At 40.4% G+C, this 25,156-nt stretch overlaps 1 protein-coding gene and 2 pseudogenes across 5 annotated transcripts in view; 1 reads left to right on the forward strand and 2 right to left on the reverse strand.

Annotated features, from left to right (window-relative positions):
- THOC2 (THO complex subunit 2) overlaps positions 1-4,658 on the forward strand; it is a 100,557-nt gene extending 95,899 nt beyond the window's left edge. For 3 of the 5 annotated variants that reach the window (XM_016197063.2, XM_087813680.1, XM_016197065.2), the window contains one exon: positions 1,617-4,658. Coding sequence is in view for 1 of the 5 variants with exons in the window: in XM_016197065.2 (XP_016052551.2) it covers positions 1,617-1,619 (3 nt within the window). In the remaining 4 variants the exon portion in view is untranslated. The remainder of the gene's footprint in view (positions 1-1,616) is intronic. The other 2 variants (XM_016197064.2, XM_087813681.1) reach the window with 1 other exon arrangement.
- Positions 1,684-3,773, reverse strand: LOC107524993 (tyrosine-protein kinase Fer-like; annotated as a pseudogene).
- Positions 4,659-10,198: 5,540 nt separating the features above from the next.
- The window catches only part of LOC148090410 (threonylcarbamoyl-AMP synthase pseudogene), a 53,110-nt pseudogene continuing 38,152 nt past the window's right edge, over positions 10,199-25,156 (reverse strand).

A 25,156-nucleotide genomic window follows, 5' to 3' on the forward strand; every position in this document is an offset into this window, starting at 1 on the left:
TCACATGAAACATCCCAGGAAGTGTGTTTGCTGTGTTAAGAATTCCTAGGTAGCAATATAGGGGTAAATGAAAAGAGTCAAGTCGATGGCTGTCCCTGTAACTTCTTTCTTCCTCATAAATGTTCATTTGACTTTTTAGCTATCTGTTTCATCTGTATATGCCTTTTTACTTGGAGGGAGGGAGAGAGAGGGAAAGAGGGAGGGGAAGAAAGAGAGAAGGGGGAGAGAGAGAATGAGAACTGGAGAACTAGTAAACTAGCATCATGAAATCCTGACAGCTTCAGTCACCAGTGAAAATGAACTAAATTTTGGTATGCCTTCATTGAGGTGAAGACGCTTAACCAAAAATAATCTATTAATCTGGTGGACATATATTTTCTCTAAAGCAAATTTTGCCACCAAGAGGGCTCTTTTAGAGGAATCTATGAACTATTGAAACATTTCTTAGAACCTTCTTGGTGAATTTGATAATAAAATTAGATTTTGTGTGTGTGTGTGTGTGTGTGTGTGTGTGTGTTTATAAAAGCATACCTCTGATAAAGAAGGCTGGTTTTTTATTTATCTATCTTCTCTACTTTGATCACCAGTCTAGCTGCTCTTTTCTCCAGACCAACCTACTTTTCAAACTTGTTTCTTGCTGTCATTGGTCTCTCTAAAATAACACGCCTGAGGGGTGCTCTTTGATGCCATTTCATGCAGTTTTCTGATGTGCTGACAAAGGAGGAGGGCATGTTGGAACATAGGCAAATGAGTGTTATTAATTTAGCAAGGGCCTATTTCTAGCAAGTAAAAAAGAAAAAAAAAAAAAAGGCAGGATGTCCAGATAATTCTTTTAAAAAAAAAAAAATCTTTATTGATTTCAAAGGGGGGGGGGGGGGAGAGAGAGAGAGAGAAAGAGAAAAAGAAATATCAATGATGAGAGAGTCATTGGCCGGCTGCCCCCGGCACACCCCCTGCTGGGGATCGAGTTCACAATGAGGACATGTGCCCTGACCAGAAATCAAACCACGATCTCCTGGATCCTAGGTTGATGCTCAACTGCTGAGCCATACCCGGCTGGGCCAGATAATTCTTAATAGAAAGTGATGTTTACAAAGATAATCTTGTCTTAGCAGAGTGGAGGGCCACATTTTGTTAGAATGTGTCCTGCAAACATGGTATTACCAATGAAGCTTATGGCACTGATAGAGTAGAGGTTTCCAGGATGGAGGACAGCAAACTCTGAACTGAGCCTGAAGTAGAAGCCCTTTGAGAAACAGCAACAGTCCTAGGTGTGAAAAAGATAGATCTGTGCGATCCATTGCATTTAGAGCCTGTACTTTCTTATTTACAGTGATTAAAAGTGGCCCATATTTGCCTGGCTGGAGTGCCTCAGTGGTTGAGCATCACTATAAACCAAGAGGTCACTGTTCTATTTTTGATGTCCAGTAGGGGGCGTGCAGGAGGCAGCTGGTCAGTGAATGAGTCTCATCGTTGATGTTTCTATTTCTCGCTCCCTCTCCCTTCCTCTCTCTGAAATAAATAAAAAAACCATATTTTTTAAAAAAGTGGCCCATATTTAAAAAAAAAAAAGTTAATTAGAAAAAAGTTTTAATGTGGTATAATCTCATTGATAGTGAGAAGAAAATATTATTCTGCTGGAAGATAAGAGTCCTGAAGGCTGAGTTTGGCACTGTTTCATCACTATATGACCTTCTTCTTGATGGCGGTTTTCTTTCTGAAGTTCACTGAACTTGGGGTGGTTTTCAAGTTTGTAATCCCAACACTTCAGCATTATTTTATAAGTACACTCTGGACACTGCTGAGAGACTGACATCCAGTATCTTCTTTCCACTTGCTTTTGTGCTTGCTGATTTGTCATTCCAGGGTATGGACAGATCCCTAAGCTGAAGGTCTCCCAGAGGAGGATGCCAAAGCTCCATGCGTCACTCTCAGAACGATATCTCCCATAATTAAGAGCTTCTGGTGCTGTCCATTTAATGGGAATCTGCTTTAAGTCAGAAGATGAATACACACCACCATCCTCTTGACGAGACATTCCAAAGTCACTGATTTTCAGAACATTATTTTCACCTCCAGACAGTTCCTTGCAACAAGGCCCCTGTGTATACAATTTTTACTCGAAATTCGCCATCCAGAAGCAGCATCTAATGAAAATTTCACTAACTGTTTTAGTTCATCCTTCTTTCTCAGAAAGGAGAGGAAATCGCCTCCCGGAACCAGTTCCTTAATGATGTAGATAGACTGCATTTGTGTGCAAACTCCTATAATTTGACAATATTGGGATGATTGTATTGCTTGAGGATTTTGGCTTCTTGTAAAAATTTTAATTTCCGTTCCTAGGAAAGATCATCTTTACATGTTTTAACAGCAATAGCAGTTTTATCCTTTAATATGCCCTTAAATATGTCACCAAATTTTCCCTTGCTCAGTAATTCTCCTGTTGTGACATCTTCATGATTGAGAACCCATTTCTTATTCTAGTTATGACCATACTGATACCATGATACTCTTGATTGGAACATTGTCTTTTTTGCCATTTAAAAAATGAGATAAAATTCACAGAACATAAAACTTGCCATTTAAAAATGGTTTTTATTATATTCACTATGTTATATAACCATCACCACTAATTCCAGAACATTTCCATCACCCCACACCTGTTAGCAATCACTCCCAATCCTCCCCTTCTCCCAGCCCCTGGAAATGATTAATATACTTTCTATCTCTATAGATTTGCCTGTTTTGGACATTTTATAAAAATATAAATATGTGATCTTTTGTGTCTGACTTCTTTCACATAACGTCATGATTTCAAGGTTCATCCATGATATAGCATGTATCAGAACTTCATTTTTTATAACTAAATATTCCATTGTATGAATGTGTACCATATTTTGTTTATCCATTCATCAATTATGGACAGGAACAATGATTTTTAAGTATTAAAATTGTAAGTTCAACATTAGTGTATCCACAATTATAATTATGATATCAAGATTATACATGGTGTGAACAGAATGCTGTATAGAAAATGATATGTAAATTATTTGTCAGCATTTCATGCAAGTGTGATTATTTTCTAAGGCTCTCCTAGCTCTGGTTTTATGAAATATGTGAATGTAGTATTTTCATCAATAAAGTTTAATGCGTTAAGCATTAGTTTAAAAATGAATGAGAAAAATGTTAGGCAGATAAGTTATTTGCCACATGTTGTAATGATTATGTTTTGAATTTATTTCAGTATGCAGTATTTGAAAAATGTCAATACATAAAGGAAAGGAAATGAGTATAATTAAGTCAATATATTTTTAAAGCAATTTTTATAATTTAGCAGACATTGCATCTTAATATAAGTCACTATTAAAATCATGCCCTTGTGAAAAATGTGATGTCATTTTTCTCTTTTTTTGTTGATCATGTAAAATTGGTTCCTTTTTGTTGCTATGTGTTCTGTTTACTTTTGACAAGCTATTGCTTGCTCCTGAGAAATGTTTTACTTGTTTCTATTTCATTTTTTCCTTCCTCCCCTCTCCCACTCATCCCTCTTTCACAGATAAAATGTTCAATGTTTTTTATTTTAAAGTCGTCATAGTGTGCCCATCTTTAATGGTTTCTGAGAGAGGGCAATAAGAAATACACAGATATTTCATCCTGATCTAGGGACTTAATTCAAGCCTTTGTTATTGATGGAACTCACTGATTTTTCTTTCTTTGTTAAACCAACCTCCCTCCCTCGGTCCTTTCCTTTTTACATCCTCCTCTTCTTCCATCTTCTTTCTTCCCTCCTGTCATCCTTCCCTTCTTCCCTCCTTCCCTCCTTCCTCCCTTCCTTTCTGCCTTTATCAATATAATCACTTTGTTTCTTTCAGATGAGATTGGAATGGAATGGTTCAGCTGTGACCAGAAATTTAGTGTCCTGAGTAGATTGCCAAGAATCACAAATGAAGAGGGCCCAATTGCATCTTCTTAAATTATTCATTTGTCTGCTTTATTGCTCCATGCTGAAAACTTAAAATTGTTGAGTTGTACATTACTGTATTTAACTTGTTGCTTAGTTTCTACATATTTATTTTCAGTAAATGGCTGAAAGTGTTAACTATTCCATATTTTTAGCACAATGTGCTGCATATAGTTTCCAAGAAGCAGATAAGGTTTCATGTGTACAGAATTTCACTTCAGGTTTAGTTTTTTTAAATAAATCTGAAATGTTTCCTTTTTATTGTTTGAAGCTGAAAATAAACAATTATTGAACCATTTTGAATTTACCTCATTTTAAAACTCATTTTTAATTTATTATTTGGCCTGTTTTTAATATTAGTCACTAAAAACAAAGTGGGAGCAGTGTCTAATGCAATACTTAGGGATCACTTTATATAAGTACTTGTATGACATTAAAACCTGTTTTAAAAAAGAAAAAGTTACCAGCACTCACTTGTCCCTTGCCATTTTTTCCTGTAATTATGTCAGACAAATCTGTGGTGGGGAGTGGGTGTCAAAAGTTAGTTGTGTTCTAATTCTACAGCTGGAGGAACTTTGTATTGCTGAACTTTCGTCTGGAAAAGTTTCAGTGACATTTTTAAAAGAAAAAATTTTAATCTACTGAATTCTACCAGTGTAACCTTTTTTTCTAAATAAACAATAGTTTTCTCAAATGATTGTGTATCATTGTGTGTATTATTGCTTATTCAAAATAACTTAGCAGAGATAATTCAGTAAGGTTCCTAGCCTTTTCTCCCTTCTGTCCATGGACTGTAATGTTTTTGAATAACATCTCATTCAGTGATATGAAAAATCTGTTTGCTGACCTCTGTACCTGGAGTAAATAGTGGGCTGAAATCATGCCAAGAATTACCACTTACTCTTCAGTTCCTTGGATCCAATGATACCCATGCAAATTAAATTTGCTTTTCATATTAACAATAAAGGCTATAATTTTTAAAGGGTTTGACAATGCTGAATATATTCTAGAATTGGCAAAGGGATATAATTTTTATTTAGTCAGAGGGCTATATTCATTTTTTATTGCTGCTGAAACAAATTAGCACACATTTTGTGGCTTAAAACAACACAAACTATGTTACAGTTCTATAGGTCACATGTCCCACATGAATCTCACTCGACTAAAATCAGGATGTCAGCAGTCAGAGTTGTCCTGGCCGGTGTGGCTCAGTTGGTTGGGCATTGTCCTGAGCACCAAGGGGCTGCTGATTCACTTGGTCAGGGCACATGCCCAGGTTGCAGGCCCGATTCCCCAGTAGGAGACATGCAGGAGGCAGCCAACTGATGGTATACTCTGACATTGATGCTTCCCTCTCTCCCCCGCTCCGTCTCTCCAAAAATCAGTAAAAAATCTTGAAAAGAAAAAGATGTCAGCAGGGTTGTATTCCCTTCTGGAGGTTCTAGGGGAGAATCCATTTTCCTGGATTACTAGCAACTAGAAGCTGCCCACATTTCTTGTCTTGTGCCCCTCTTCCTCTCTCCAAAGCCAGCAACATTGCATCTCTGTGCCTTCCTTTCATAGCTACATCTCCCTCTGATCCACCTCTTCTGCCTCAATCTTTCATTTTTAAGGACTCTTCTGATTGCGTTGGACCCATCAGGATAAACCAAGGTAATCAATCTATTTTAAGATCAGCTGATTAGCAATCGTAATTCCATCTGCAACCTTAATTCACCTTTGCCACGTAACCTATGTATGTGTTCTGAGGGTTAGGATGTGGACATCTTTGGGGGCCATTATTAGGGATATAAATCTTGATGTTCCTTTTCAGGTAATTGTAATTTGCAAAATTTGATGACTGCAATAATTATTTATGGGTGAGTGATCCATTCAGTGACTGTTGAGCACCAATAATGTGCCTGGCATAAAAGGAAATGATACATCTTAGAATTCTTTTGACATTGACAAAATAACTATGGTTTGCCTCAAAATCATTTGTCTGAAATATATCAGGGAAGAGCTTGCCAGTTGTCATGTTGCATTCACATTATAAAGATGACACGATTGTGAGTTTGAAAGAGAAAGTTTGCTGCTACTTAGCATAGTGTCTCTTCTCCCTATTCCCCAAATTATTGAGCCCAGGTAATCTTTGCTTGTGGCTCTGCTAGAAATACATTGAGGATGGAAAATACTTGGAATTTAACTGTGCAAAAATGACTTATGTTGGAAGTAGCATATCTGTATATATGTAGTGATAGCTATTTTTAAGCATCTACTCTGTTCTAGGTACAAAGGAGTTAGCTTGAGAAATGAGGGCCAAATGAGTGCCGCTGGTGGTCAGCAAACTTTCTGTAAAGGACCAGGTAGCAAATGTTTGAGGCTTTGCAGACTATGTGGACCCTGTTGCAACGCTTCAGCTCTTCCACTATAGCGTGAAAACAGCCATAGATGATATGTAAATGAATGGACATGACTTGAGTTCCAGTAAAACTTTTACCAAAGCCTGTTATAGAGAATCCTGTGGAAGATTTATATAACAAATATTTGAGTGCCTCTTATGCACCACAGGTCTAGCCATGAGCAAAACAAAGACCCTGCCCTCATGGAACTTCCATTCTAGTCAATGGAGGCAAACAACAAATCCTAGGTGGGGGGAGGTCCTCTGAGGAAAAAGAAAACTTGATAAAGAGGTCAGTGAGGCAGGGCTATACTGCTTTTTTTTTTTTTTTTTAATATATAGATTTCAGAGAGGAAAGGAGAGGGAGAGAGAAACATCAATGATGAGTCATTGATTGGCTGCCTCCTGCACGCCCTCGACTGGGGATCGAGCCCGCAACCCGGGCCTGTGCCCTGACCGGGAATCGAACCCTGATCTCCTGGATCCTAGGTCGACGCTCAACCGCTGAGCCACGCCCGGCCAGGCTATACTGCTTTATATACAGAGTGATCATGTGGAGTGGCTATGTGCAAAGCCGGATATTTTGAGGCAGTGACCACTGTGTGAATATTTTATTACAAAGTAATGTGACCAGGAGCTATCCTTAAATCCCCCACTGATCTTTGAACCTTTACATGAAAATCACGTAATACGCAGGATTTCTCTCAGGATGTAGGCTCTGAGCTCTAGTGGCTGGTGTCTAAGCTTTCCATTTTCTAGAAAGGAGTTTTTAACCTGAGGCTCGTGAGTGGACTTGGAGGATATCTATGGACCACCCCCCCCCCCCCAAGAAGTTGAATGCAAGTTGTGGTACGTACATTTTTCTGGGTATATAGATTTCACATGATTCTCAAAAAGAGAGGCCTAAGGTCATAAGGTTTCTTTTTCTGACTCTTGTTCCAAAGAATTCTAAAGCCTTTATAACTAACCCTGAACCTGTCTCTCTTGAGCTGGCAAGAAGTTGGAAGACAGTCGTCCATTCCCTACCTTGTCTTAAATGGTAGGGGTAAAAATTATAACATCTTGCCTTGTCTTGTCAAATGATCTCCAAGTGTTGTGCAATTTATTGGAAAGTCACTAGTTCATGGCATAGTGCCTTTTTTATTTCAAGGAATCACTTTAGCCAAGAATGGGTAGAAGTACAAGTAGCCTTCCCCCTTCCCCCAACAATTGTTTTATTTCTACCCTATCATGTTCCAAAAAGGATTTATGAAAAAATATACAGTATAGTAATTTAAAAATAAATGAGAAAATTTCTGGGTGAAATTAGTACCTAAAATGAGGTTGATACCCCCAAATGCTGTGTATACCTGGGCCAGGAATCAGCTCTGAGAAACCTGACAGGCCACACAGAGAAGGTAATGTGGTCAGTCATAGTAATTACAGTGTCCGTCATATAAACAGCAAGTCATGGTGGAGAAGAACATTTTTTGGCAGTGAAGCCCTAAAGAAACTTATTTGCATTCTCATAAAGAAGAAACCCTGTCTTTTCAGTAAGTTAAACAAAGGTATGTATCTTATAATGGTCCTAAATGTTAACTGATGGCCAACATCTCAACTCATTTGAGTAAGAATATTTCTACAATGACACCAAAATATGTGGTCCAGGACCCAGGTCTCTGGTGGCTTGGTTTAGTACAGGAAACTATTTTTGAATATTTGGGACAGGGTTCCTCAACTGGCCCTTATGAAGGCCTTACTTTTTTAAAGCATGTTCGTAAAGATCAGAAACTCCCACAACCATTGTTTGGTTCCCATGTTATAAGTAATATAAACAAGAACTCTGTTATGCAAAGTGCTGAGGTCCCAGAAAGCCTCAGTATATTGTTCTTGGATTCCAAAAAAAAAATAACCTGGAGGACTGGCTGTGAAAGACATGGGTTTATTAGGACTTATGTGCGTATCGGTGGCGGCCAACCGGTGAAGTTGTCCTGCTAAGTCTCACCCGACCTGCGGATGGGCCACACCGGGGGGCGGCCAGCTGGCGCTGTTGTCACCCAGACTTGCCCAGCATAAGGTTTTAGAGAGTACAGAAAACAGAGAAACAGGGCATGCAGTGGGAGGGTGACCACTGCACAAGCTGTGTGAGATTAAAAACACTAGTTGTTTACAATCTAGGCTCACATCTAGAAGCACTTTCTCTTTGCCCTTTCTTGGCTTAGACCGAGTTGCTAGCCAGGTTCCCAAGGTCTCACAGTGCGCTGACAGATGGCCTTCGCTAATATTCCCACAGGGTGGGACGGGGAGTGGGGGCAGCCTGGGAAGGGGCCCATGACCCCATTTACCAGACAACCTCATTAGTTGAAATGCTGTGCCTGGTCTTTAGATTTTCCCCCCTCATTTTTTATGGATACTGATCTTCTAAGGCTGCCTCTTAGGTAGAATGAAACTTACAATGTTATAGCTGCTTAATATTCTCATCACTTATCAGAAGCATAGTTTAAGTGTTTAATTTTTTATTATTGTTCAAAATATTACAGATATACCCTTTTATCCCTATTGACCCCCTCCACCCCGCACCCACCCCCCTCCCCAGTCCCTCACCACACCATTGTCTGTGTCCATGGGTTATACTTATATGCATATAAATTCTTTGGTTAATCTCTCCCAACCCCACCCCACCCCCCTTCTCTCTGAGATTTGTCAGTCTTATCCATGCTTCCACGTCACTGAATCTATTTTGTTCATCAGTTTTGTTTTTTGTTTTTTTTTTCACTTTCAAAGATGTTTAATAGCAGCATTATTTTCTATTAAAGAAAAACAAAGTTCAGATGCCCAACAATAACTGTGTTTAACACTTGGTATACATATGAATACAGAAGGCTGCCAAGTAGACACCGGATTTAAAGTATTATAATTTATTTTATAAATAAGAAAAAGTCAGTCTGAGAGAGATAATATTTATTTTCCAATACTCTTTAATTTGGACACCAGCACCTACCCCTCATCTCTCTGCCGACTGAGCTGACTTCCCACCATTAGACCAAAATGATGATTCTTCACCAGGCAATTAGAGCACGACACACCACCAGCCCCTGGTTCAGAGGAAACAGTGTTTGGCCTGTAGCTTTACAATCTTTATGCTAACCTGGTTTCAGCTTCAGGAGCACAAAACTTATGCCTTTGGTCACTTGAGACTTTTAAAAATATATACATTTTTACTGATTTTAGAGAGAGGGGGAGAGAGAAACATCAATATCGGTTGGCTGCCTCCTGCATGCCCCCTACTGGGGATTGAGCCTGAAATCCAGGCATGTGCCCTGTGACTCAAACCGGAGACCTCCTGGTTCATGGGTCAGTGCTCAACCACTGAGCAACACCGGCCAGGCTCACTTGAGACTTTTAAACAACACCAGCTGGTCCTCTAGTTCATTCTGACCTTAAATGCCACCACCTCTTACTAGATTCCAAATGTTATTTAAATTGTTTCAAAATTTTTTTTTTTAAAAGGAGCTTCCCGGCCGGGCGTGGCTCAGCGGTTAAGCATCGACCTAGGATCCAGGCGATAGGGGCTCGATTCCTAGTCAGGGCACAGGCCCGGGTTGCGGGCTCCATCCCCAGTCGGGGGCCTGCAGGAGGCAGCTGATCAGTGACTCTCTCATCATGGATGTTTCTATCTCTCTCTCTCCCTGTCCTTTGGTCTCTCTGAAATCAATAAAGATATATTAAAAAAAATAATAATAAAAAATAAATAAAAAAAGAGGGAGAGAAGCTTATCAGAATAAGAGAGCATCCTAGGAATGTTCTTAAAAAGTCTCTCTTCAGCTTTGGGCTGACATAGGAAATTACAGGTAATAAATATAGCCCCTTCCCCCAGGTGTGAGGCTAAACCAGCAGCTTCTGGGGCCTGGTCTACAGTGTTCAGAAAGACAAACTGCCTTCAAAGTGTCAGACTAGTAATGCTATGGCCCCAGAGGCCTCTGCAAATGAGGCCTTGCCAGCTACCAGTGGACAGACACACAGTGTCCAGCATCAGTCCCTGGGCCTTCCTGCCTCCCGAGTTTTAGAGGCAGGATCCATGTGAGGGGAGCAGCCCCTACCTCCGTTGGAGGACAGCTGTAGTGTTTTGCAGGGCACAGCCTGGACGAATGATGTCGAAGTTTCCAGGCACCGACAAGTCAACCAGGCACAGCTGACCCTACGCGACACTCAGGGCTCAGGCCATCCCCAATTGGTCCCCCATCGATTACCAGGGACAACTGAGGCCAGAGGTCCTGGAACTCCTCGACTTTGAGAGAACTGGCCGGGGAGCTGAGGTTGGCGCTGGTGAGAGCAAGCGGTCCCCCAAACATCTGGGCCAAGCCCTGCATGAAGGCACGGCCAGGAATCCGATGCCTACAAGAGGACAGAAGGGGTTCAGGTCCTTACTGAGCTCCTTGGAACGTTCCATCACCAGGGTCACTGGGCCTGGGAACAGGTCTTTCAGGAGCCCCTCAGCTACCCTCACGTGACAGTACCTGGAGACGTCGGCCACGCGGCCCAGGCACACGGCCAGCCGAGTGCCACCGAGCAGCGCCACCGAGCAGCGCGCCCAGCAGGCCAGGCCGTACAGGGTATCGGTGGGGACGGCCACCACGGCTCCGGAGCGCAGCGCGGCCACCGCAGCCAGCAACGCCTCGGACCAACCGGCGCGCTCCGGGCTTGCGGACCGCGGGGCCCCGTTTCCCGGGAGCCGCCAGAGCCGCCCCGGGCGCCCCCCGAGGGGGGCTCGGAGGGCGGAGGCACCGGCCCCTCGCTGGCAGCTCCGGCGGCCCCCAGCCCCCAGCCCCCAGCCCCCTGCACGGTTGTGCCTGTTCATCACTTTATTAAGTTCTTTAGATTGCACACATAAGTGAGATCATGTGATGTTTGTCTTTCTCTGCCTTTAATTTTTTATTATTTATTTATTTATTTTAAATCTATCTTTATTGATTTCACAGAGAGGAAAGGAGAGGAGAGGGAGAGAGACAGAAACATCAATGATGAGAGAGTCATTGATCGAGGCCGCAACCTGGGCCTGTGCCCTGACGGGGAATCGAACCCTGATCGTCTGGATCCCAGGTCCACGCTCAACCGCTGAGCCACGCCGGCCGGGCACGCCTTTAATTTTTTAAACTGAAGTAACATTTTTAGAGACACAGCGCCAAAGGGATTTTATTGGGTCTACAGCGAGAATAAGAGAGGAGCTGCTTAAAAGATGCTAATTCATGCTAATTGAATACTGAGTTTGTTGTATTTACGGACACAAATGGACATGATAATTAAGAATAACAATAGAAGGGATATTGGAAATAGTGACGAAAGGAAGTGTGGCAACCTGAGAAGAAAGACTTTAATGCAAGAATAATTACTTTTTGTTTCTGATTCTTAGGTACTGTTTTAAGCTCTAATGACCGTTATTTCTATATGGGTCAGGCTAACAAAGCTTAATTCCTGTCATGTTAACTGGAGGTGTGTAGTAGAGGAAAAAGGAAAGGAGAATATTTTGATTGCGGACAGGGCACATAAACTTGAGAAATGCATCATTGTAAGTCGGAAGTAGCCTTCATTTCAGGGATAGGAGCTTGAAAATGGCCTTAACCTCTAGCTTAGTCTGAATGCTGGTTTTTGTCAGAGGACAGTTAGATGTCCTTGGACTTGAGTATGAGGTTGAAGAAGAGCTATTATTATCCCTGACCCCACAAGATTCTAACCAGAATGACACTGTACTATATTCAAGGCCTTCTTGATCCTAATTTTGTGCAGTATGTAGTGGTACTTACTCATCTCCTAGGGTTACAGATATCATTATTAAAGATTATGAGTTGTAATTAGATATGCCACTGCTAGGTACTATTTATGCAGGCACACTTTGCGCTTTCCAGGATAATTGATCCAAGACATCAATAATACAGAAAAAGATCATCCTAATAAGAGACAAGCAGGAAATAAAATGTAAAATGAATTAGGTATTCATACCACATGCATCTGGGGTCCTGTTATATTTTAAGGTGATGGTGAGTGCTCAGGGTAAGAGTGACCTTAACCAGGTGTGATTTGGGAAGTCTTGTTCTCAACAGGTTGATCTGGGAATACTTCATGAAAGATTTGCATGTTCAAGAAGCTAATCTACAGTGTTGAGCAAAAGTAGGTTTATAGCTGTTTATATGGAAAAATAATACAATAATAGATGATCATATTTCAGAGGAAAGAGGGAAGGGGGGGTGGAGGATGGGAAGAGATTAACCAAAGAAGTTATATGCATATATGCATAACCCATGGACACAATCAATAATGGGGTGAAGGCCTGGGGAGGGGGTGGGAGCTAGGGGGAGAGGGTCAATTGGGGGGAAAAATGAGACACCTGTAATACTTTCAACAATAAAGATAAATTAAAAAGAGAAAAATAATACAATAATAAATAATACAAGAAGAAAGTGTTTTGTGTACTCACAACTGTAAACCTACTCTTGCCCCACTCTCTATTTCTTTTTTTAATATATCTTTATTGATTTCAGAGGGAGGGAGAGGGAGAGAGAGAGAGAGAGAGAGAAAGAGAAACATCAGTGATGAGAGAGTCATTGATCGGCTGCCTCCCGCACGCCCCCTGCTGGGGATTGAGGCCACAACTCAGGCATGTGCCCTAATCAGGAATTGAACCGAGATCTCCTGGATCCTAGGTTGATGCTCAACTGCTGAGCCATGCCTGGCCAGGCCCCGTTCTGTATTTCAACTCAGACCTAGAGGATGTAGGTCTTTTGGGGTCTGGCTTGACCCTAAATTGGCACTGGAGGAGAGAGAATGCTGGACTTGGAATTCAGACCCATTCTGGTATAGTGCAGAATCCTTGAAGCCAACCTAGCCCAGGATTGGATCATATATGAGAGGCAAATGTTCCCTATCTCTTTGGATGCTGTTCCATGCTGCCTCAAGACTTTTTCCATTTTCAGTTTTTTTTTCATTACTGGGATTGACATCAACCTTTTTATTTCCTTAATCAGTCTTAGTTACATTTTTCATATCTTTACAGGTAATCGAGAAGTTATTGCCTCTATGTTAAGATTATTTTCTTTGTTTCCTCTGAGTGGCAATGAGCTACACTTGGACTTCTGCACCTGATCTTCACAATGCCCTTTTGTTAATGAATTAATTCTAACAATACAGACACTCAATAACTGTTAGCAATTGTTATGAGTGGTAATAGTTATACCAGTAGTTTGCAACCTGGGAATCACTAAAATCAGAATTAACTGGGAACCTTTAGGCCCCTCACTCCAAATACACTGAATCAGATTTTCTTGGAAGTGGGAGCCTGGAGTGTTGTTAAAACAGTTCTTCAGATTATTCTGATGTGGGGTTGATATTTGGGAATTACAGAATTTAAGCAGCCTGTGATCTCAGCATCTCTGTTCTTACTTCAATTAAGGACAGAACCTATCCAGAGGCTTCTTTTTTTCCCCTTTTTTATTGAATTTATTGGGTGACATTGGTTAATAAAATTATATAGGTATCAGGTGTACAATTCTGTATATAATACACCATCTGTATATTGTTTTATGTGTTCACCACCTCAACTCATCTTCTTCCATCACTATTTATCCCCCCTTTACCCTCTTCTACCTTCTACACCCCCCTTTCCCTCTGATAATCACCATACTGTTGTCTTTGGGGGTAATAAGTGTGTTACGTTCCAGACACAACCCATCCTTAGCAAGAGATATTTTAAAAGCAAGAGCAACGGTCTCTGTCCTGGGATCAGAATTCATCAATTCTGCTGACCCATGCTGCTCTTTTTCACCCTGACCCCTGTTTTCTCCAGCCTACCTTCACTGGCCTTCCTGGATCTAACCTCTTGTTACCCTAGATGTGTACTGTCAGCAAGCATCTATACTGCAAAGGTAAGCAGTTTGGAATTTCGAAGTTACTTTTGATAGCCCTTATACATTTTCCTTTAACTTTTATCTGTAGTGGTTCACTTTCCTATGATTGGAATTGGTTCAAGGTTGAGTTGTTTTTTGGTTTTGTTTTGTTTCTTTGTTTTTTTTTCAGGTGACTATGAAGGAATGTTTATTAAAGCTGGGGACAGTAAAACAAGGAAGAGTTTACCATAGGAGAAGCAACAGGGCAGCCTAGGCTGGGCTGTCCTAGCTCTCTGGGAAGTCAGAGAGAAGGGGGCCTTGGGGACAGGTTCAGGGGATTAGCCTGGGATGAGCTAGCTGTTTCTGTCCATTGCTCCCCTGGTTGTGAGTCTCGAGGGAACTCTTAGAGTTTAGGAGATGCATACCTTTGGGGGAAGAAGAGGGAAAAGGGAATGGCATGGCCTGCTCTCCAGAGGGAGAGCTCCTCAGGGCTGAGTTTTGTTCTCCATTCCTTACTTTTACTTGCATAATATCCTGATGTTGGTGAGTGTGTGTGTGTGTGTGTGTGGGGGGAGTATTGCATAAGCTTTTAATAATTCAATGCTATAAATTTCTCTCTAACCACTGCTCTAGCTGCATCCCACAAATTTGTCTGTGGTATTTTCATTTTCATTTGGCTCAAAGTATTTTCAAACTTCCCTTGAGATTTATTCTTTGATCCATGTATTATTTAGAAGTGTGTTGCTTAATTTCCAAATATTTGCAGATTTTCCACTTATCCTTCAGTTATTGGTATCTAATATAGTTCTGTTGTGGTGAAAGAATACACTTTGAATTATTTAAATCCTCTTATGTTTACTGAGACTTGTTTTATGGCATAGCAGTTGATCTACCATGGTGAATATTCCACATGCACTTGAAAAAAATGTGTATTCTGTTCTTGTTGGATGTAGTGTTCTACAAATGCCAATTAAGTCAAGTTCGTTGGTGGTATTACAAATCTGTATCCTTGCTGATTTTCTGTCAGCTTGGTTGTCAATTACTAAGAGAGGTGCATTGAAATTTACAAATATAATTGTGGATTTCTTATTTTTTCTTTTAGCTTTGTCAGTTTAGGTGCATGTACATTTAGGATTATATATTTTGGTGAATTGACCCCTTTTTCAAAATGAAATATTCCTCTTTATCGCAGGTAATTTTCCTCATTCTAATATCTACTTTAATATTAATACAGCTTCTTGAGCTTTCTTTTGATTGTATTTGCATGATATATTTTTCCATCTATTTCCTTCATATTGAAAATGGGTTTCTTGCTGTTTAATTCAATTAGACAATTGCTGTCTATTTTTATTTTATTTAAAAAAAACATATCTTTATTGATTTCAGAGAGAGGGAGAAAGAGAAACATCAATGATGAGAGAGTCGTTGATTGGCTGCCTCCTGCATGCCCCCCACTGGGGATCGAGCCTACAACCTGGGCATGTGCCCTGACTGGGAATTGAACCTTGATCTCCTGGATTATAGGTCGATACTCAACCTCTGAGCCACATAGGTTGGACTGCTTTCTATTTTTTAAACAGTATTCTTCCCTCTAAGTATGTTCTTATTGATTTTAGAGAGAGAAAGGGAGAGGGAGAGAGAAACACTGATGCAAGAGAGAAACATTGGCAGCCATAGGCAGCTCCCACATGCACCCCGACTAGGGATCGAACTGGCGACCTTTTGGTGCATGGGATGATGCTCAACCAACTGAGCCACACCAGCCAAGGTGACAATTGTTGCCTCTTAATTGGGGTGTTTAGGCCATTCTTTTAATGCTATTTGTTTTCTACTTGTCCTGTGTCTCCTTTCTTTTCTTTCCTGTTTTCCTGCCTCCTTTTATATGGTTTGTGCCTCAGTTTCCTCATTGGTAAAATGAGGCTACCACCATTTCATAAAGTAGTCCTAAAGATTAAATGAGATAGTTTATACAATGGTGCTTGGCACCTATTTATATGGAGTTCAATTTTTTTTTTTTAATCAGAGGTTGGTGAACTCCTTGGGATATCAACTTTCCAAAAGTTTTTTGGCTTTAAACCTGCTATATACATACATGGGTAAGATAGGTAATTGTCTACAGGTGTAGTTGGAGTGGGCACTGAAAGGCCCTGGTTCCAAAATATCTCCCCTACTGGCTAGCTGTGGTGTGAAATTCTCACAATTAAGCACTTTACAGGAACTTCTGGAGATGTGCATATTAATTAAGCTAAAGCATTAGGCAGTCAATTCTCTCAGTAACACTGAAGCACAAATGATTTCTGATGGCACCCCATCATGCTCCCATATTCCCTAGGAAAGTATTGAGAGGTTTTGCCTAGGTAAAAGTCAGAAAAGGACACAGCCTGATCCTGGGAGAGCACCATGGTGGACAGCTCAGATGTCTACTTGAAGGTAAAAGGAGAGGCGGGAAAATTACCAAAAAGGACTTGTCCCACATTGTGGTTTTATCTTCGGCTATTTGTGAAGTTATGCTTCTGGTTTTGTATTTGCTGGTTTCTTCCAGTTTTTTTGTAGGAGGAACTGATATTTAGCTGTTTGACTCTTAATAGTTGACTTGGTCATACATTCCATTTTACTCACCTCCAAAATGTGAAGTGGCTGGTTTGGAAGTCTACGTGGTAGTGGGTCAGGAGTAGTTGTACTTTTCCTTCTTTTGCCTCTTCATTGAGGATTTGTTTGGTCCCTGTGAACTCTGCAATGCTGATCTAGAACATAAATTCCATGAGTGCTGGAAATGTTTAAAGCTAGCAACTAACACAGTGCATTCCACTGAAGGTATTCAACAAATATTTGACCTGTCATTTTTTCCAATGAATAGAAACATTTAAATCAGATCATTATCACCTGTTTGACTCCCTGCCCTCACTGCTTTTCAGTTCATCTCACTTGGACCATTTACCTTCTCTAAACTGAGCCCCCGACTTAGCTTCTGGGCTCAATTCCATCATTGTCACCTATCATTCATTCTCCCCTCCCCCTCCTTTTTTTATTCAAAGGCCTTTAGGGGTTAGAGAGCTATTATCCTGTAAGCTAAACTTCCTCATTATCCTGGGTACTTGTGGTTCACTTTACACAATAAATATGTTCCTGGAAATCACTCTAGAACACACATGTGCATAAATAAAAATAATTTTCTCATTGTCTCACATTTTCACTTCTAATCTTTATTTGTCAACAGATTCTAAAACTAACCCAGTCAATAAGAGGTACTTAAACACAGGAGGATATCCTATTGTTTCAGCGAACTGTAGTGAATTATTTCATGAAACAAAGAAGCTTTAAGAAAATGCATGTACTCTTGTGTCCTAAATTTGAATTTCATATATTGACCTTCCTGAAAGTGAGGACCAGCTATATTTTCTCTTTAATTTTTCCCCATGGCGACTATATCTATTGTGACAGTTCCCCCTGAATTCTAGAGACTAAGTTTCCTTGCTTCATTTTATTATAGTTATTTGTCATCAACTTGCAACAATTAGAGAGCAATCACTCATTCTACAAAAGATGATTGATCATGTAGGATGTGAGAGCACTGTACTTGGCCCTGGGGATCCACAATCAAGCAGGGAAAGATCTGTGCCAAGGTGCTCACAGTCTGGTAAGGGAGGAAGATAAACCAATAGGCAATTCCTATGCAGGGTGAATAGTGCTTTGGTAGGAAAAGTACAGAGTGCTGTGGGAGCACAGAGGGTGGATGGGAGGTTGGAGGAAGAGGGGGTCACAGAAAATAGTTTGGAGTAGGTGATGTCTATAAATAAGCACAAGTCTCAGACAAAGTAATTTGTTAGCACACGTCAAAGTTTTATTCAATTAATGAAAGAATCAACAAATGCACAAGAATGCTTGTTCAAAGAGCACTTGAAAAACAGGGATTCATCTAGTCAGTTGGGAAAAGAATGCTAAAATAAGATGACTAAGTTAGATTCAAAACTGGCTAATGTTTTCTAGTGCAATAAACTGAAACTTTGGGGTTATTTTCTGAACCAAGCACCCTCCAAAAAGTAAATCACATCTTGGTAGTTTTCTGAAAGATGACCTCTAACTTTACAAGACTAAAATTCTCTGGACCCTAATGAGTTGTGAACAGTTAGTCAAAGTTACAAACCCTGAGGGAGTCAAGTGACTGACAGGCTTATTAGAAATTGTGCTGCCACGTCATTTAACAACTCATGCAATCACCATTTTCTTTTATTTTCATGTTTTAGATCATTTTTCCTATGTAGTCTTCTCTGTGACCTTAGACAATTTATAAAGAGTGGCCTTGGTCACAAAAAATATTGGTCTCATTGTGTTTTTGTGTCCAGATAATTGAATTTATTGCTGAGTTAATAATTTTCTATTAATTATTAGAGGTAATGGATTCAATAGGGTAGATGGTATTTTTGTTCACAGTTATTTACTCCCACCTTTCCTGTAAGAGCATATGTATCCCTGCCCATTGCCAGATGACTTGCCATGACTCTTGTGGGAGGAGTATAAATTTGGTTTTGAGTTCAGCTGTTGAGGTTTGGCAATAAAGTGTGAGTGGATATGATGTATGCCACATTCAAGCAGAGGTTTAAGGTTATTGTGTGGTTTGGTTTGCTTGGCTTCTTGTGTTTGCCCTCTGTCAAGAGAACAGTATAGTCCAGGTAAGGCCTCAGCCTGGGTCCTAGAATGAAAAGACATCTATCTATGTCTGTGGAGTAAAGTTAAGAAGAATTGAGCACAGTTGCAATTGACCTGCCATCAACCCATGGCTTACGTGTAATGTGTATAAAAAAATAAAGGTTGTAAGCCACTGAAATTTCCCCTTAAGGTCAGGAACAAGACAAGAATGTCCACTCTCCCTTCTATTTAACATTGTAGTGGAGTTCTATACAGGGCAAGTAGACAAGACAATGAAATAAAAGGCATCTAAATTATAAGGGAAAGAGTAAAAATATCTGTATTTGCAGATGACTGTCCAATTACATAGGCACATAGGAGACTCCCTAGGATTTCATGCTAAAAATCTAAGTGGATAGCCATAAGAACAAAGCAGATATATCTGTTGCTGCAAACCACAAGGGACAGAAAATTTTCAGTTTGCATTCAGGTAAGTTAGCTGTCTACTGGAATAAAAACCGAGTAATCATAAGAACACATCAGAATCCAGAGCCAGTGCAACATATCTTTTATATTGTCTAATTTTTAATGAAAAAATACTAGCCATTGAAACAGAAAACTGAGACCCAGGCTTAGTGGAAAAGACAGTCAATTGAAATTAACTCTGAGTGGGCCCAGATATCAGATTTAGTAGACAAAGACTTAAAAACATGTATTATATGTTCAAAGAATTAAGGGAAAATATTTTTAAAAATAAAGGGAAATGTGGTATTAATGAATAAGAACATTGCAGCAGAGATATGGAACCTACAACAAAAAAATTCTAGAACTGAAAAATACAATAACTGAAATAATTACTCAATGGGCTCAGTGACAGATTAGAGATAGCACAAAAAAGAATTAGTGAACTCAATTTCATACACACACACACATACCACACAAACGCATACACAGATTTGAAGAACAGAGAGAAAATAACTGAAGAAAAATGAAAAGAGACATGTGGAGAATATCAAGTGGTCCAATTTATATGTAATTGATATCCCAGAAGAGGAGGAGAAAAAGGGGCAGAAAAATATTGAAAAAAATAGTGGCTGAAAATATAAAGGATATCAAACACAAAGTTATTTCTAGCATCCTCTTAAAAATTTTTTTATTGAATTTATTGGGATGATATTGGTCAATAATATGATATAGATATTAAATGTACAATTCTATAATATGTCATTTGTAATTGTATTGTGTTCACAACCCAAAGTCAAGTCTCTGTCACCATTTATTCCCCAATTACCCTCTTGTACCTCCCTCCACCCCCTTTCTCTCTGGTAATCACCATACTGTTTGTTGTCTGTGTCTATGTGGTTTTTTTTTGGTTTGCTTTATTTTTGCCTAATCACCCTTCACCCTTTTCACCCAGCTCCCAAAACCACCCCTCCCTCTGACAGCTGTCAGTCTGTTCTCTGTATCTATGAGTCTGTTTCTATTTTGTTTGTTTATTTTGTTCATTAGATTCCACATATAAGTGACATCATATGGTACTTGTCTTCCTCTGGTCGGCTTATTTTACTTAGCGTAATACTCTCCAGGTCCATCCATGCTGTCTTTCTGGTACTCCTATGAGGCAGATGTTCTTATGCTTCACATGGTCCCAAAGCTCCCTAAAACTATCCTCATTTTTAAAAAATTATTTTTCCTTTTTGCTATTATTTTTGCTGTTTTGGGTGTTTTCTGTTACCTCGTCTTCCAAATCTCTGATTCAAACGTCCGCTTCATCTAACCTACTGCTTATTCCTCCTAGTGTACTCTTTATTTTAGATATTGTAGTCTTCATTTCTCACTGGTTCTTTTTCATGGTTTGTGTTTTTTTCATGTTGTTGAAGTTCTCACTAAGTTCCCACTAAATTCCTTGATCACCCTATAACCATTTTTATAAACTCTATATGTGGCAAATTGCTTGCCTCCATTTCATTTAGCTCTTTTTCTGGAAATTTCTTCTGTTCTTTCATTTGTGGCATGTTTCTTTGCCTCCCCATTTTGGCTGCCTCTTTTTGTGTGTTTCTATGTATTAGGTAGATCTGATATGTCTCCCAGTCTTGGTCAGGTGGCCTTATGCAGTAGGTGTCCTGTGGTACTCAATGGCACAGTCTCCTTGATCATCTTAGCTATGTGCTCCAGAAATGTCCCTTGTGTGGGTTCTGTGAGTCCTCCTTGTGTAATTGATTCTTGATTGCTATTGGCCCATTCATGCATGGGGTTGACCCTCAGGTTGGGTGACTGAATAGATCGACCCCAACCACAATGTACGAGCTGTTGTGCAGGTGTTGACCACATGAAGCAGAATTCACCTCAACAGTGTCTGGTGCCTGCCAAGATCTCCCTTTGGATATGCTGCTTGCGAAGTTAATTGGATCCTGCTCTGATGTTGTCTGAAGCTGGCCACTGGGTGTATCTATTCTGGGGCCTCTTAGGAGGGACTCTGGTGCAGGCCAATGTCAGACTCTGCCTGTGAGTGGCCCTGGGCAACCTGTTTAGAGTTACAAAGCTATCCACAGTTTGTGGCTGCCCCTGCTGGACCTTCATGTGTATGGGAAGAACCAAGCTGCACACCAAGGCTGGCTTCCACCAGCCACAACCCTGGGGGCCTGTCAGCAAAAGTCCCAAGGCACCCTGAGATCCACCTGCCTTTGTCTACCTGCTGCCTGTTAGGCTCAGTCACTGAAAGAGCCTCTGGTGGTATTTGAGTTGCATGAGGTTGGTTCTCAGTCACCAGGTAGGAGCAAGTGGTGTTCTCCAGATTGATACAGGTTCAAACTTGGTGCCAGTGCTGTGTCTGAGGCCACTCAGCAAAAGTCCCAGGGTATACCAAGTCTAACTGCTCCCTGCTGGGTGCCCACAAACCTTTGTGGTAGGGCAAGGTCACAGGGAGTTGTCAGGATGAGGCCAGCAGAGTTTATCAGGCCCAAACAGACCAAGATTTGGCCTTGTGAAAGGAGAGTTATATGCCTGTTGGGCGTGTGAGGGCAAATCCGGCCCCATCCTAGAGCCACACAACTTAGTGTGTTTCAGATTCTGTCAGGAGCTTGAGCTCAGCAGAGTGGGGCCAATGGGAGTCAGGAGGGTGGGGCTAGCAGATCTCCCATGATGGGGAGGTGCTGGTCAGGTTCATGGGAAAGTGGGGGAAATGGTCCCAACCTAAAGCCACACAACTCAGTCACTAATACTCCTTGAGTCTGTCCTGACCTTTATACCCTGAAGCAGGCATCTGACCACTGGGTAGGGTGTGAGCTCTTCAGGGTGGAGTGACAGGGTATGTCCAAAGGGTGGGGCTATTGTATTCCCTAAGGCTGATGTCATAAGGAGGGGAGTGTTCCATCCAAGGAAGATGGCGTCTGTGGTGTGGGAGGGGGACTCAGTACAGGGATCCTGGCGATTTCCCTTCAGCTCTCTCCTCAGAGCCACATACCCCAGTGTCTCCTCACCTGACTCTAGTCTGCTCCACCCTCCCTCTGCTGGAGTCCAGTGTGAGAGGTTGGGAATAAAATTTTGTGTGTTGGCCCTTTAAGAGGGCACCTATGTATGTAAAGACAGCTGTCTCTCTGGTGGACAGAATCCCTGCTGATTTTTACATAACATCCCTGTCAGATGTTATGACGTTGCCTCTTCTAAGCTCTGGTCCTCTGGGCTAGGGAGTCCTGCATGGGGCTGAGACACAAGCTCCTCAGGGGAATCCTTTGGAGTTGAGATATCCCCCCAGATTCTCATTCACTGCCTATGGGAGCAGGGCCAGCCCTGTTCATGTCTCTGCCCTTCCTACCAGTCTCGATGTGGCTTCATCTGTAACCCTTGGTTATAAGACTTATGTTCACACCATCTTTGCTTGGCTATTCAGAATGATTGTTCTATATTATAGTTGTAATAACAGCTTGGTTCTGGGAGGAGGTGAGTGTTCCTTCCACCTACTCTGCTGCCATCTTGGACCCCCTGCATCCTTTTTCTGTGAGTGCTTTGTAATAGGTTACAAAGTGGAGGATCAGGACTTTCATGCTACCCAGTAGCCATCTAGGATGTGGAGTAATTTGGGTATAAAAAATACCTGATGACTTTATTACTTCAGATTTCCAGATTTGTGGCTTGTCTCAGAGAAGATTACTATTAAAAAGAGTTTTCATTTAAAAACACAGATACCCCAAAAAGGAAATGGCCACAGTCTTATCTGTGTTATTAAATCATGAAAAATTACTTTGTAATAATGAACAGAAAAAGTAATATAAATAAGATTAATAATTTTGAGTACATTTTAACTGTGGAAGCCCTTATTGTTCTATTTGCAGTTTTTTTTTTTTTTTTTTTAAATCCTCACCCGAGGATATTTTTTCCATTGCTTTTCAGAGAGAGTGGGAGGGAGGGAGGGAGAGAGAGAGAGAGAGAGAGAGAGAGAGAGAGAGAAATATCGATGCAACAGAGAGACATCAGTTGGTTGCCTCCCACATGTACCCCGGCTGGGGCAGGGGATCGAGCTTGCAACTGAGGTATGTGCCCTTGGCTGGAATCGAACCCAGGAACCTTCAGTGCAAGAGCCAACACTCTAACCACTGAGCCAGACCGGCTAGGGCAATCATTTGTAGTTTTAAAGTATGCAAAATTGGCACAAAACCAAGAAAATTAACAGACCCTTTAGAGTGACTGTTTGGGGATGGTGATAAAAGGAAACCTTTGCCATCTGGGTAGAACATGTAGAAAGTAAATGACTTCTTACACCCTCATGATTGAGAACAAACCATATACTCAAGGACTACTTTTCTTTCTGAGTTACCAGTTCTCTACTATAGTTTTAATAGAATTCAGTATGTACATATCTAAATGTACACATACACTAGATAATGATAGATGGCCACACTAAAGCTTTAAATGTCAGTTTTAAAATTAATCTTACAAACATTTAAGAATTTTTCCTCCCTGGATTTCCCTTATACTCTAAATGTTATGAAGAACAAATACATTTATATATTTATGTGTCAATTAAAATTTGACTTCTATGGTGAGGAAGTATTTTCACTTTTTCTGGACTTTTTCATTTTAATTTCTTTAAAAACGGTTGCACTAATATAATGCAATATTACACTTGCATTATATTTCTCACTGTAATAAAATCAGGGAGTAGATATTTACTTTTTTATAAACCAAATTGCTCTAATTTGTGGATTTACCTTGATTAAGAATATTAGACAAACTTGGAAATAAATATGAATTCATTTATATTTATTTAAAAGTATTAAAAGTGCTTCACAGAAATATTCAGTAGTGTTCTTTTATAATTGCTAGTTGCTAGTTTGATATCTATTTTCATTTCTTTCTTTCTTTGGAACCTAGCATACAATCATTTGACTACCTCAGCCTATCATTTTCTGAACTGGCAGTTTCTGTGTGTGAAGATGTTCTCTTAAAGGGTCAGTTCATTTAAAGCATCAGAAGTTCAGTTTCTTTCTTCTATGGGAATTCTTGACTTCTTTTCCTTTAGGTTTATATAAGCATTTGTTAGTCTTTTTTTTTTAATCTTTATTTTTTAAAAAAATTTTTCCTTTTGTATATGGCTTTAAAAAAAATATCTTTATTGTTGAAAGTATTACAAATGTCCCTTTTTTCCCCCACTGATCCCCTCCACCCTGCATCCACCCTACCCCCAGGCCTTCCCCATACAAATATCTGTGACCATGGGTTATGCTTATAAACATATAAGTTCTTTGATTAATCTCTCTCCACCCACTCCCCCACCCCCACCTTCCCTTTAAGATCCCTCAGTCTGTTCCATGCTTCTATGTCTCTGGATCTATTTTGTTCACCAGTTTATTTTCTTTATTACATTCCACATATGAGTAAGATCATGTGATACTTGCCTTTTTCTGACTGGTTTATTTAGCTAAGTATAATACTCTCCAGTTCCCTCCGTGCTGTCCCAAAGGATAAGAGATACTGCTTTTTTACAGCTGCATAGTATTCCATGGTGTAAATGTACCACACCTGTTTTACCCACTCATCTGCCAATGTGCGCTTGAGAAAAATGTATTTTCTGTAGCTTTGGGGTGGAATGTTCTATAAATGTCAATTAAATCCATCTGATCTAGTGTGTCATTTAGGGTCACTGTTTCCTTCTTGATTTTTTGTCTGGAAGACCTATCCAGTGAAGTCAGTGGGGTGTTAAAGTCCCCTAGTATGACTGTCTTGCTGTCGATCCCTTTCTTAAAGTTCTCTAGAAGTTTTTTATAAATTTAAGTGTTCCTATATTGGGCTCATATATGTTTATCAGGGTTATATCCTCTTGTTGAATTGATCCCT

This window comes from Miniopterus natalensis, chromosome X (genome assembly GCF_054644295.1).
Source record: "Miniopterus natalensis isolate mMinNat1 chromosome X, mMinNat1.hap1, whole genome shotgun sequence".
Classification (NCBI taxonomy): Eukaryota; Metazoa; Chordata; class Mammalia; order Chiroptera; family Miniopteridae; genus Miniopterus; species Miniopterus natalensis.